At 42.8% G+C, this 14,704-nt stretch overlaps 1 protein-coding gene across 1 annotated transcript in view; it reads right to left on the reverse strand.

Moving 5' to 3' along the window:
* Positions 1-3,803: 3,803 nt before the first annotated feature.
* The window catches only part of LOC140733617 (chromaffin granule amine transporter), a 33,327-nt gene continuing 22,426 nt past the window's right edge, over positions 3,804-14,704 (reverse strand). Inside the window, exons 9-16 of the mRNA XM_073057197.1 lie at positions 11,765-11,825; positions 10,958-11,053; positions 10,757-10,835; positions 9,075-9,126; positions 8,908-8,971; positions 8,259-8,378; positions 6,879-7,012; positions 3,804-5,907 (exon numbers count right to left, since the gene is read on the reverse strand). Coding sequence (XP_072913298.1) covers positions 5,794-5,907; positions 6,879-7,012; positions 8,259-8,378; positions 8,908-8,971; positions 9,075-9,126; positions 10,757-10,835; positions 10,958-11,053; positions 11,765-11,825 — 720 coding nt within the window. The 3' untranslated portion in view covers positions 3,804-5,793. The remainder of the gene's footprint in view (positions 5,908-6,878; positions 7,013-8,258; positions 8,379-8,907; positions 8,972-9,074; positions 9,127-10,756; positions 10,836-10,957; positions 11,054-11,764; positions 11,826-14,704) is intronic.

Here is a 14,704-nt window from a genome sequence, read left to right on the forward strand (position 1 = left end):
GGTTGGTCCCCCCAAAGTGCAACACCTCACACTGTCTGTATTAAATTCCATCTGCTATTTTTCTCCCAGTTATTCCAGCTGGTCCAGATCTCACTACAAGCTTTGATAGTCTTCCTTGCTGTCCATTGCAACCCCTATTTAGGTGTCATCCACAAGTTTGCTGATCCAGTTAACCACATTATCATCCAGATCATCAATATAGAAGACAAACAACAATGGATCCAGTACCAATGTTTGCGGCATACCACTAGTCACAGACCTCCAGTCAGAGAGGCAACCGTCTTCTACCACTCTCTGGCTTCTCCCACAACACCAATGTCTAATCCCATGTACTACCTCATCTTGAGTACCAAGCAACTGAAACAGTCTTGACCAACCTCCCATGCAGGACCTTGTCAAATGCCTTGCTAAAGTCCATGTAGACAACATCCGCTGCCTTGCCTTCATCAACTTTCCTAGTAACATCCTGAAAAAACTCTATAAGATTGGTTAGACATGTCCTACCACACACTAAGCCATGCTACCTTTAATCAATCTCTATGTATCCAAGTACACATATATTCGGTCCCTTAGGATACCTTCCAATAACTTTCCCGTTACTGATGTCAGGCTCTAATGTCCTGATTTATTCTTAGAGCCTTTCTTAAACGGCTGAACAACATTAGCTGTCCCCCAATCCTCTGGTACCTCACCTGTCGCTAAGGATGATTTAACGATCTCTGCCAGGGACGCTGCATTTTCTGCACCTGCCTCCCAGAGGGTCTGGGGGAACACCTTGTTGGGCCCTGGGGAGTTGTACACCCTGATCTGTCTAAGAAAGTAAACACTTCCTCCTCTGTAATCTGTATAGGGTCCACAACCTTGCTGCTGCTTTGCCTCACTTCTATAGTCTCTGTATCTGTTGTCCCTGTCTCCTGAGAAAATACAGATGAAAATATCCATTTAAGATCTCCCTCATCTATTTTGGCTCCACACATGGACTACCACTCTGATCTTCCAGAGGACCAATTTAGTCCCTTGCAATCCTTTTGCTCTTAACATGTCTGTAGAATCTCTTAGGATTGTCCTTCACCTTGTCTTCACCTTGTGGTTCACAACGGAACCCTGGAATACTGAGCTGCCAGTCATACCCCTCCCGCAACCAAGTCTCACTAATGGCCACTAGAGCAACCTCATGCCTTCTTTTTGCCCTGCTGATTTCTTTATTAAGTGTTCTTTTCCATTTCTTATCTTCCATAAGTTCCTCATTTATTATCTTCCATTTGTTCCTACCTGCCTATACCTGCTATGCATCTCATTTTTTCTCTTAACTGGGGCCTTAATATCTCTTGAAAACCAAGGTTTTCTAAACCTTTATCCTTGCCTTTTATTCCAACAGGCACATACAAGCTTTGTACTCTCAGAATTTCACCTCTGAAGGCCTCCCACTTACCAAGTGCCGGAAAACAGCCTGTCCCGATCCACACTTGCCAGATCCTTTCTCCAATTTAGAATTTCAACCTGAGGACCAGTCCTATCTTGTTCCATGATCACCTTGGCATTATGATCACTAGGTGCAAAGTGTCGCCCGACACAAACATCTGCCATCTGCTCTGCCTCATTTCCTAATAGGAGATCAAATATCACACTCTCGCTTATCGGGACTTTTAAGTACTGATTAAGGAAACGAACCTAAACACATTTGACAAGCTCCATCCCATCCAGTCCTTTTACAATACGGGAGTCCCAGTCAATATGTGGAAAGCTAAAATCACCAACTATCACAATCTTATGTTTCTTGCAACAGCCTGCGATCTCTTTACAAATTCGTTCCCCTAAATCCCACGGACTGTTGGGTGGTCTGTAATATAGCTCCATTAATGTGTTATCCAGTCTGTCCCGACTGAGCAGTGCTAGGACATTCCTTGACTGGTAATGCCACTGCCAAAAACAACAGAACCCCGGAATACTGAGCTGCCAGTCATACCCCTCCCGCAACCAAGTCTCACTAATGGCCACAATATCGTAATTCCATGTGTTGGTCCGAGCCCTGAGCTCATCTGCATTCCCTACAATACTTCCTGCATTGAAATAAATGCAGCTCAGAACATCAGTCACACCATGCTCAAGCTTTTGCTTCCTGATTTTGTCTGAGGTCTGAACATCTGTCTCCACAACCTCTCTACTGTCTGTTCTGGCACTCTGGTTCCCACCTCCCCCAGCAACTCTAATTTAAGCCAGTCCCCCAAGCATTACTAGCAAACCTTCCCGCTAGGATATTAGTCCCCCTCCAGTTCAGTCTCTTCTGTACAGGTCCCACCTTCCCTGGAAGAGAGCCCAATGTCCCAAAAATCTGACACCCTCCCTCCTACACCAACTCCATAGTCACGTGTTAAGCTGTACAATCTTCCTAGTTCTAGCCTCGCTTGGCATGAGTAGCAATCCTGAGATCATAACCCTAGGGGTCTGGTCCTTTAACTGAGCACCTAACTCCCAGAACTCACTTAGTAGAATCTCATCCCTCTTCCTACCCATGTCATTGGTACCTACATGGACCACAGCCTCTGATTGCTCACCTTCCCATTTAAGAAAGCTGAGGACTTGATCTGAGATGTCCTGGACCCTGGCACCCAGGGGGCAACATACCAGTTAAGGTTATTGGTCTTCAGACTGTTGTAAGGAGCTATTTAAGGTGCTTTGTTGGCAGTCAGGCTGCTGTAACCTTTCCCTGCGGACTTCTGGGATTCATTGAGGGCTAACATAGGAAGCAAGTCAAACTGTAATAGGCAACACACACAAAATGCTGGAGGAACTCAGCAGGCCAGGCAGGATCTGGGAAAAGCGTACAGTCGAGGTTAAAGGCTGAAACCCTTCGGAAAACTTTATTGGTCTCAGGAAGTGTGAGGTTATGCATTTTGGAAAGCAAAAACAGAGTAGGACTCATGCTATGAGTGGTAGGGTACCAGGCAGTGTATGGGAGCAAAGGGACCGAGGAATGAGAGTTTTGGTTGGTTGGCTGGCATCCGTCTGTCTCGAAGGACAATGGGTGATGATCATCACAAGCCTGGGCGGAAGATGTGGAGATCTTGAGATGTCCAGTTGTCAAGACCCCCCTCTCGGCCTCACCAGTGTAGTCCAAAGGAAAGCTTATGAAGCAATGTGTGTGGCACCAGCTCGACTGCAGGAGCTGCCAGGAGGATGTTCAATATCGTCCAGCCGCCTTAGGGGCTCCACTCCGGATTTGCTGAATGGGTTTACTCCCGTAGCCTTCGTCTCTCCCGAGGCTGGCCACAAGGCAGTGGGGCTATTTACCCACAGCTGGGGATCTGGTTCATGAGCACCAGGGCCTGTCCACACACTGGTAGGCCTGTGTGCTACATGTGCAGGGGTCAGACCTCCATCCTGTCCTCTGTAGTTCAGCCTGAGTTTGAAAAGAGTTCAGTTTCTGTGTGTCCAGCAATGAGGCACTACATGAGGCTTGTTGTTGGAGAGGCCATGTACTGGCAGGGAGAGACTTACACGGTTAGCTCTCCTTTTTGTGATACTGCTAGCCAGCGGTGGAAGCTGAAAGTGAGAGTGACCAGCACTACCTACCACACTAGATGTGTGGCAACAACCTTTTTGACAAGTGTATAGCTGGTGCTGAAAAAGGCACTTAGCATGCTGACTTTTGCAGTTGATCCTGGAGCGTTCCTCAAGGTGTGTCTCTTGTGAGTATCGATTTGTGAAAGGAAGTGCTACAGAATTTTAATGAAGGTCTACCTGTACAAACCAAAGCCTTTATTTGCCTTCCTTAATTATGTTCAGTTTGACCAGTTCCAGAAGCTGAGTGAATTCAATGATCATGAACGTGGGATTGGTACAGCTGCAAAAATATGCCCTTATCAGTCATTATTTCTTGCCAGGTTTTCCTTTAAACTTCTTTGTGCACAATTCTGCTTCCTTTCAAATATTGTTCCCATGGGTGCAAGGGGATAAACACAAGTTATCTTTTCTGCACTTTATTTCACTGATGGAGTCAAGTTTCCTGGAGAAGTCAAAGATAAATAATCCTGCTCCATTTTTAACGTATGTGCTTATTGGCAAGGCAGACGGATCTCGATCAGCTACATTAACTCTTAATCAAGGACTGGAAAGTGGAAAGTAATATCAATGCTGAGTCTCAAAACATATCTTGTGAAAATGACACAGTAAAGAGTGGGCAAACCTAGTTCCGTAATTTAGAATCCAACAGTACAAAGAGGAAGACAGTAAATGATGGGTACAGAATCCTGAGATTCTATCCTGTGATTCGGATGCAATGTTTATTTACACAGCAGTTAAATCCAGAAAGGTTTGGATCACAATGTCTAACACACCACACTGAAAGCCACCCTGCATCATAACTAAAGAGTTGTAGCCGCCAGTTTGTGCTCTTCACACTTTCGTACTGCAAGTCCGTAGAAACAAATTCAAAGGTAGAGTGCACAGTCTAGGTTTTTAGTGCCACTAGTGGTGAGGTACATCTTCCCCAATTCCAGCTGAGAGAGAGGAGAGGGAGAGAGAGAAAGTGGTGGGGGAGATGGGCAGGGAGGAAGATAGATAGACAATGTGACATGATGTTCTTGGGGGATTGACCAGTGAGCCAATATGGGTAGATCTCAGAAACAAGAAGTGGAGGGTCACTCTAATTGGGCTTTATTTTAGACACCCCACCCTCCCAATAGTCAGCGTGAACTTGAGGAGCAGGCGTTTAGAAACTGTTATTGACTGGTCTTGAATGGGGAGGAATTTGTGAAACATCCCCAAGAAAGGGACCCCTCCTCTTTGTGATTGTTGTAAATGAATCCGAAGAAGAAGTAGAAGGGTGGGTTAATAAGTTTGCTGATGATGCAAGTGTTGGAGGTGTTGTGGGTAGTCTGGAGGAGGGTCAGAGGTTACAGTGGGACATCAATAAGATGCAGAACTGGGCTGAGAAGTGGCAGATGGAGTTCAACCCAGATAATTGTGAAGTGGTTCATTTTGGTAGGTCAAATTTGAAGACAGAGTATAGCATTAATGGTAAGACTCTTGGCAGTATGGAGGATCAGAGAGATCTTGGGGTCCAGGTCCACAGGTTAGGGCCCTAAACTAGAGCAGGGTTAATTTCATTGTTACCGATGAACCAAAATGAGCGCCACAGAGGCATAGCAGTTAGCACGATGACATTACAGCTCATGACGGAGTTCAGAGTTCAATTCCGATGGAATGCTGAGGTTTTCTCTGGGTGCCCTGGCTCCCTCCCACAGTCCAAAGATGTACCAGTTAATGAGCTAATTGGTCATTGTAAATTGTCCCATGATTAGGCTCAGGTTAAATCGGGGGTTACTGGGTGGCATGGTTTGAAGGGCTGGAAGGTCCTCTTCTGTACTATATCTCTAAATAAAAAGAAATAAAGAACTTCAGAAAAACTCTTCTGCAAGAAGAGTTTAGAGATCATGGAGGTTACTACGATAGGAATTGGTTAAGGTGAATAGTATAAGGCCATTTTATGAAATCTGGATGAACAAATGAAAGGGAAATGAGTGGAAGGAGGAGTTGATGGGGTCGGATGAAGAGATCTGGGGAAGGATAAGGCTACAACCTGTTTGTGCGCTTTGGTCCTTTGCACTATTTCACTAGACTGTTCCACTATCATTATCTTTTAAGTAAAATGGTTATCTGTGAAGCCACATTGTGGTCTGTCATAGACATTGGTCACTTGAACAGCTCCCTGGCACGGTTTAATTGGCATCCATGGCAGAAGAATGTTTCAGCCTTGGTCTGACTGTCAGTCTGTCACCCACAGTTCTGGATTCATCCTGTGCTCCCCATTTCTTTATTGCTGGCTTCTGTCCTCAGGAGTTCTTGCCCAAACCTCTCAGAAGTATAAAAACTGGCATTTGCTGCATCATCGTGGTTCAAAATAATCTATAAATGAAAGCAAAAGGATTAGCTTTTAAGTGTTGTCCAATATTAGCACACAAACACTTGACACCTCTTTACCCGATGGTTTGATGACATAATTAATCCTATTTCAAATAAATTGGTAACACTATTAAAAAAAAAGCAAAGTAAGGCTCTTTCGGCAGTAATATGCCAATGTCCCCACACACACAGCAATTCAATCACTACAATCCCCTGGATTCACTCCTTCTCAGCAATAATGATGATATTTCTATCCAGATTTCCCCAAGCATTTCACAGACAATTAAATTCTTTCAGAATGTAACATAACAAATGCAACAAGTTGTAGGGAGAGTAATGGGCCAGCCCGATAGTGGGCTACAAATTCCATTCTGCAGCTCAGCATTGCACGTTACGTGGTTGAATTTGACCAGTTACTACTTAATGCACCTTCAGAATGTGCTCTGGCTCCTTCTACACGTGAACATAGTTGCCCTGCAGGTGACAGAATTAGCATGTACTGCATGTTTTGCTAATATTTGTCCAGAATTCTTCTGCAAACATGTCCTGCACAAGCTGGAATTTCTAGTTCCCATCATTATAGAGGCTTGTCCATTTCTCGTCTTCTGCCAAGGAGTCCAAAGCATTTACCATTTCCCTTTACTGAGTGAGAGATCACTCTACCTCACCTCACTGCAGAGCTCAGAGCACAATGCCTCCTTCCTCACAAACCTTCTCCCCAGGTGCCTCCTATTCTCTTCACTAAAACTTGACTTCATCAATAGCTCCTCTGCTCATTCCTCACTTGATTCCTTCTTCAGCTTCTCTCTCCCTTCCCACTCCTCACCACCCCTCCCAGGGTTATCCTTCAAGCATTACCCTCCCCCTCACCGTAAACTAAATACATCTACAAACATAAAATGTGCAAGAACCGTGCTATGTGGATGATACATTGGGCCTCTTTCTTTCCAGCGATATTTTAAAAAATCTCTTACCATTTTCTCCTCATTGACTGGTGGCTTCCTCAGGATGATACAGAGTGGAGAATAGCATATGTTGATGACTCCGATGATGAGCATTAACCATTTGAATCCAATTGCTTTGACTACAGCACCTCCAAGTGAAGGCCCTAGTTAGCAGACAAAAAGTTATTAATCTTTAGGATGCAATAGTAACAGTCGTCAAGTTAAATTACCCAACAGCACCTGTCCACCAAAGACAGAATAAATATCAAAGCATTCTTGTGTTTGAATGGGGAAATTGCTTTAATACTGTCGGCCTCTATAACGGCTCACTGCAAAACAAACGTTGAACGCTATTTTCACTTTTCACCAATCTCGCTGCTTGGTGTTTGCGGAAGAGCTACGAGCATGTACAGACTTTTTTTTCTTTCATTATTCCCTAAACAATACAGTATAACAACTATTTACATAGCATTTACATTGTATTACATATTATAAGTAATCTAGAGATGATTTAAAGTATACTGGAGGGTGTGCGTAGGTTATATGCAAATACTACACCATTTTATAGAAGGGACTTGAGCATCTGTGACTTTTGGTATCCGCGATGGGGACCCGGAACCAAACCCCCATGGATACATAGGGCTGACTGTATTATGAATTCTAGAAAGCTGTAAGATCCCAGAGGAGACTTTTAGTTAAGGTAGTCTCATAATATATTGGGAGTTCTAGGGTTTAGACCCAAAGACAAGGCAATTGCTATATATTCCCAAGTAGGATAGCTTGCAGCTTGGAGTTTGCCTGGACCTCCTGCTCATGTTCTTCTTGGAGGTACTTTATAAATTGTTGTGTGATTTATGAATACTATGGTACCTCCTTGGAGAAGGAGTAAATGTACTGCGGTGAGTAGTGCTTGCAATTGAGAAATGCAGTTTTTAATTGAAAACATGTTAAAATTGCCTCAGTACATTTCTAGCAAAGCATTCCTCTTATACTGGTTTGGCTGGTGGACCTTAAGCAGTCCTTGTGTTGGGTTAGCAAGCATGCCTTGGGTATGTGCTACAATTTCAACTGGTATCCGAGGCAATACCTCCATTTCAGCCTGAAGTATAAGCAACGGTCCAAGAGGTCAAGAGGCAAGGATAGAGTAACTCCGTTGGTTGGGAAAGGGAAACCACAGGAGTGAAGTTTAGGATGGTGGGGAGGCAGGGGAAACATTTCAGAATAGTTAACACCATACAGATGTTGATAGCAAGGGTTTATAGGCCGAACCAGCTCTTAGAAAAGAGCGAGGACTTGTTTACAATCCAAGGGAGTAACTTAAATAACTTCATCTTTAACCAACATAGTTGTGATTGGATAAATGACCTCCTGCTGAGCTGTACTCCCAAAGAAATGTAGATATTGACTCACCAATAGCAAATCCCATACAAAGGGCCACATCAGCGATGGCAAAGACGCTTCCATATACTGAGACATGTCGAATATCCACCAGGTGGCCCATTATGGGAATCATCGAAGAATCGATCATCCCTGCTCATATCAAAAGGTTCTCTTAGCATTAAGGTAACAGAAATATTTTCCAAATCCTAGATCTGATTTGAAAACAGCCCTCTCTTTGGTTTCACAGTAATGGAAAACCCTTACAACGGCAAGTACAAAGCAGAGGACTTTTGACTCATAAAGCAAACAGCCTTAACCCAACCCTTGTGTGTGGGATGGTGTCAGCCCTCCATCTACGCCCCTCTGTAGACAGTCATTGTTCAGGAGGGGCTTGGAATTGTTTCATCTCTGCACTTCATACATGACATTGTTGACGGTTGAAATAGACCATGCTAGGAATCACATTGAATTAATTCGTTGGACATGTGATAGCTTTGGTTTTTGAGAAATGTGTGCTTTTTTTTTACACCTTCCCTTTACAACACAAGCTGAAACCATAATAGTATTAGTTCACCTTGGAGCCACAAATCACGCCGCATACTGGGGTTTGGAGAGTATCTGACCCTGCCTCTCATCTGATCCTGGTTACAAATGTATTCAGAATTCTTGTCCTACTGACCTATTGAGAAGCCTGCTCCAGAGCCAGGTGCTATCAGCTCAAAAATGTTCGTGGCAAACGGAAGCTAGGACACAGAAGGTACTTGTGTTAGTATCAAGGAAAGGAAGCGCCCAGTAAGAGTTTAAATTTGAATGAAGTACTAAAAATAAGTGAAATGGTCATCTTACTAAGATCATACTGATCCCCAAAATCACCATTCCAGTCAGGGAGCACAGCCACCTTTGCATACAGAGAGAAGAAGAATGTAAAGACATACTTACATCAACATCAGCTCATCAGAGAAAATGAGAATGCAAAACCCATTCTTGATTGGTCTGCAACCTTCATACATCTATGAATTACATAAAACCATCACTTTGTGTGCCAGTTTAAAAAAAAATCACTGGGATTGTTTTGAATTGAAGTAATCGTTTATTTGTATCTGAGACCTCACCAAGACCTACGTGGGTGAGCGTGTGCCTTCGAAAACATAGCGAACGTATCCAAGCCAAAAGCTGTGGCTGAACCAGGAGATTCGTAGTCTGCTGATCCAAGACTGGTGATCTGGAACCATGCAAGATTTCCAGGCACACCCTACAGAAGGCTATTTTAAGAGCGAGAAAACAATTCCAATTGAAGTTAGACATGGAATCGGGTACACGTCAGCTCTGATGGGGTTTACAGGTCTTTGCTTCCTACTAGGTGAAACCTAACATCATAAATGGCTTGAATTCCTGAAGAAAGGTCTCAGCCTGAAACGTCAACTGCTGCTCTGTTTAACCTGTCCCTCCTTGATTTCCCCCTTCTTGATTTCTTTCCTGCCTCTCTGTTTTACCCACACCTCATTGCTTGTTGTTCCTTTTCACACCATGGGGCACGTTTTGCCATTTCTTTAACATTCTTGCATGGGTGGAAAGCACGCCAGGAGCGAGTCAGATTTGACCAAGGGACAGCTCTCCTTGAAGTCCAGTGTGGATACCACTACACCACCAAGCAGCAGTTTCACTCATGTTCATATAATTTTAACAGCAAATAATGGGTGCTTCCCTACAAAGTACCCAGGACATCTTCAAGGAGCGGTGTCTCAGAAAGGCAGTGTCCATTATTAAGGACCTCCAGCACCCAGGGCATGCCCTTTTCTCACTGTTACCATCAGGTAGGAGGTACAGAAGCCTGAAGGCACACACTCAGCGATTCAGAAACAGTTTCTTCCCCTCTGCCATCCGATTCCTAAATGGACACTGAATCCTTGGACACTGCGTCACTTTTAAAATATATATTATTTCTGTTTTTTTGCATGATTTTTAATCTGTTCAATATGTGTATACGATAATTGATCTAGTTATTTTTTTCTCCTATATTATGTATTGCATTGAGCTGCTGCTGCTAAGCTAACAAATTTAATGACACCTGCCAGTGATAATAAACCTGATTCTGAAATGACAGCTGCAGGTACCACACGCAAAAGCAATCTATTAGTGCACACTAGATTCTAGTGAAGAGAAATGTAGGAGTAATGCCTTCAAGCAAGCTTGTCCACATTACATAGTTCTGTTGGTGATTTGGCAAAATTATCAAGATGTTACTTAAATTTATATAATGTCTTTCCAATTTCAGGATATCTCAAAGTGCATCATAAGTATTCAAATACTTGTTGAAGTCCATTCATTTGTAGTCAGGGGCTCCTAACCTGGAGTCCTCAGTAGGGTCCATGGCATAAATAAGGTTGGGAAAACCTGCTTGTAGTGAATCCAGCATCTTAAGTATAGCTGTTATACATATCTGGTATTGGACAAGTTATTGATTGCTAGCTACTATAGTGTAAAAGAATGCCTCACCCAGTTGGAGAGACTTCTCATGTTGTTCCTACCTGCCCATTTTGTTGGCAAGAACTCCGAAGAGATTAGTGCCCAGCATGTAGGCAATGGTGGATGGTAGGAAGACCAGACCTGTCAAGAGTAACAAACCTGGGTTAATCTAGACGAGAAAGTTGGAGGAAACTGACTGTGCAACTCCAGCTGATATGTTACCAAGTCTGCTTTTAGAACAAATAGTGTTAACAATCTCATACCCAGATGCAGCTTGGGCGAACACATGGTCTTCATCATCCAGATCGGCAGTGCCTGCTCCTGCATAGCAATGGCCATGTTCGAGAAACACAAGGATCCTCGAGAGAACAAAACACCATCTTACATGAATTTTTGCAACTAATTTGGGCTGAAATTATACAAATACAGAACATTGCAGAAACTAGACTAGTTCCTTCACTTTCTCCTAATATGGATGCAACAGTTTGTGTGAAAGTGTTTCAGCGCTCATAAACTGCAGGTAGGGGTAGGTTTTGTGGTGGTTTGCTCCTTTCATAGTTGTGCAAGCTCCTGTTGCAAGACTATACAGTCCCCAATGCTCTGTACCCCATCTTGAGCAGTCATGGGTCAGAGATTCCCAGGAGTCAGTGGTGTTGTTATGTCTTCAGAGAGGCTTTGAGTATTTCCTTGAACCTTTTCCTCTATCTACCTGGTAATTTCTTCCTCCAACAGAACTTGGAACAAGCAGGTCATCATTGCACTGTCATTTTTGTTATTTTAAACACTACAGTCTCTGAAAGCTCCGTGTACAATGTGTCGGTCTGGTCTGACACAGGTATAAACAAATGTGCTTCCTTCCGTATGCAAGGACCCTGCTGTTGTTTTTTTAGATTAGCATTTGTGCTTTATTACTGAACAGATGTGGCAACACAGTATCTTGGAAACTAGGGTTCCTGTAAATTGATAACCACCCAACAGATGGAAAACGGTAGCATGCATTTAAAAGAAACTGATGAAGTTGTAAAAAATCTCAGCTGTCCAGTACATGCACAAAGAAGAGATTGGCTTACCAGTAGCAATCAGAATGTAGGGGTCTCTTAGCAGTGTAAGGAGTGATGAGCCTTTTTGATTCTGCAACCATAGGACAGAAATATCAATGAGAAAAGCTGCAATGTAAAACTCCAAGACACAAAACAGAGTGACAATTAGCAGCAATGTTCTGGTCATATCTTTTTTTTTAAACAGCCGCATGGACCAACCATTGCTTTGAGCAAGATACTTTTACATGGCTTGAAAACTGCATGGCACTTAACATTTTTTTGTAATATGCATACTATGAATATTTAGAATGAAAAGATAAAAATCCCATATTTTTGATTTTCTTTATTAATTGAAGGGGTTGTTCTGGTTGCATAATTTGGTAACTGCATCTACATGAATTCTCTGGTTAAGATGTTGTTTTAAGTAACAATTTTTTTTTACCTTTTTCTAACAATTTTTAAATTAAAAATTCTTAATAGATTACGATTTTTTTAATTACCGAAAGAGTCAAAGTATAGAATTTTTCACATCAAACAAACACAAACCACAACTCACAACTATGTTAGGCAGTCAGATCTACAGACAGGCACAATGGCTAAAATAATAGATGGCATCGGCATGCATTAACAATGAGTTACCGACTTCCATTCTGTGTATATTGTTACAATTTGTAACAGTTACCAACTTGAAGCACTGACAGTGTAAATGTCAGCTGAAGCTCAATGTAAATATGTTGAAGCTTTGAAATGTTTCAAAGTAGAAGTTGTGGTACATTTATTTTTTGAAGAATGCCTCCAAACTCACCTGTACAGCATGTATTCTATTCCCTGCACCCCTCTCCCATTCCTCTTTCTGCAGTCTCTCCCACAGTAAGCTCAAAGAATATTCCTCCACTTCTAGTTTATTGTGGATTTCTGATTTTCTTCACATTCCCATTGGTAGATGCACTGTCATCTGTTCAGCTCTGAAATTATGTCACTAAACCGCTGTACAACTCCACGGCTCTCTCACTCCTTAATAACTACCTCATTTATCATTCTTTTGGCTTCTTTGTCGTAATAGATTAGCGCATGATGGCATTGGACAGAAACTTAATAAGAAGGTGGCATATCCTAGAAGGTGAGGGTCCTTCATACTGGATGACACTCCCTTGAGGCATTTCCTTTTGAAGATATTGTTGATGGTGGTTGAAGATTTATCACATTTGGATGAAAATTAGGTGGGCGCGATAAGTAAGTCTGCGGATACCACCAAAAATGGTGGTGCGGTGCAAAGCGAAGCCTACAATAGGATCTAAATCAATCAGGAAAGTTGGCAAAGCAATGCAAGATGGAAATTAGAGTCAAAGAGAAGTACAGCAGAGAAACATGGCCTTCAGCCACCTAGTCCATGCCAAACCATTTAAACTGTCCACTCCCATCAACCTGTACCAGGACCATAGCCCTCCATACCCCTACCATCCACATACCTATCCAAACTTCTCTTAAACATTGAACTCGAGCTTGCATGCGCCACTTGTGCTGGCAGCTCATTCCACACTCCCACGACCCTCTGAGTGAAGAAGTTTCCCTCATGTTCCCCTTAAACAATTCACCTTTCACCCTTAACCCATGATGTCTGGTTGGAGTCTCACCCAACCCAAGGGAAAAAAGCCTACTTGCATTTATCCTATTTATACCCCTCAGAATTTTGTACAGCTCCATTAAATCTCCTCTCAATCATCTACATTCTAAGGAATAATGTCCTAAGCTATTAAATCTTTCCTTATAACTCAGGTCCTACAGTCCTGGCAACATCTTTGTAAATTTTCTCTGTACTGTTTCAATCTTATTTACATCTTTCCTGTAGGTAGGTGACCAAAACTGCACACAATACTCCAAATTAGGCCTCACCAATGTCTTATACAACTTCAACATAACATCCCATCTCCTGTACTCAGTTTTTTGATTTACAAAGGCCAATGTGTCAAAAGCTTTCTTTACGTCCTTATCAACCTGTGAAGCCACTTTCAATGAACTATGGATCTGTATTCCCAGGTCCCTTTGTTCTACAGCATTCCTCAGTGCCTTAACATTCACTGTGTAAAATCTACTCCGGCTGGTCCTCCCAAAGTGCAACAGCTGACATTTGTCGGCTTTAAATTCCATCTGTCATTTTTCAGCCCATTTTTCCAGCAGGTCCAGATCCCACTGCAAGTTCTGATAGTCTTTCCAATTAACCACATTATCATCCAGATCATTGATATAGATGACAAACAACAACAAACTCAGCACTGATCCCTGTAGCACACCGCTAGTCACAGACCTCCAGTCAGAGGCGCAATCATCTACAACCACCCTCTGGCTTCTCCCACAAAGCCAATGTCTAACCCAATTCACTACATCTTGAATACTGAGTGACAGAAGCTTTTTGACCAATTTCCCAGACAGAACCTTGTCAAATGTGTTGCTAAAGTCCATGCAGACAACATCCCCTGCCTTGCCTTCATCCACTTTTCTGGTAACTTCCTCAAAAAAGTCTATAAGATTGGTTAGACATGATCTACCAAACATGAAGCCAAGCTGACTATCCCTAATCAGTCCACGTCAATTCCCATACTCATATCCAGTCCTTTAGAATACCTACCAATACATTTCCAACTACTGACATCAGGAGACTGGCCTATAATTTCCTGGCTTATTCTTAGAGCCATTTCTAAGCAGTGGATCAACATTGACTACCCTCCAGTTCTTCGGTACCTCACCTGTCGCCAAGGATGAGTTAAATATCTCTGCTAGGCCTCCTGCAATTTCTGCACTTGCCTCCCGCAAGGTCTGAGGGAACACTTTATCCACCCTAATCTCCCCTAAAACTGTAAACACCTCCTCTTCTGTAGTCTGTACAGGGTTAATAAAGTTGATGCTTCTTTGCCTCACTTCTATAGACTGTCCATCTGCTGAGTAAATACAGATGCAAAAAATTAAGACCTC

This window comes from Hemitrygon akajei, chromosome 1 (genome assembly GCF_048418815.1).
Source record: "Hemitrygon akajei chromosome 1, sHemAka1.3, whole genome shotgun sequence".
NCBI classification, from domain to species: Eukaryota; Metazoa; Chordata; class Chondrichthyes; order Myliobatiformes; family Dasyatidae; genus Hemitrygon; species Hemitrygon akajei.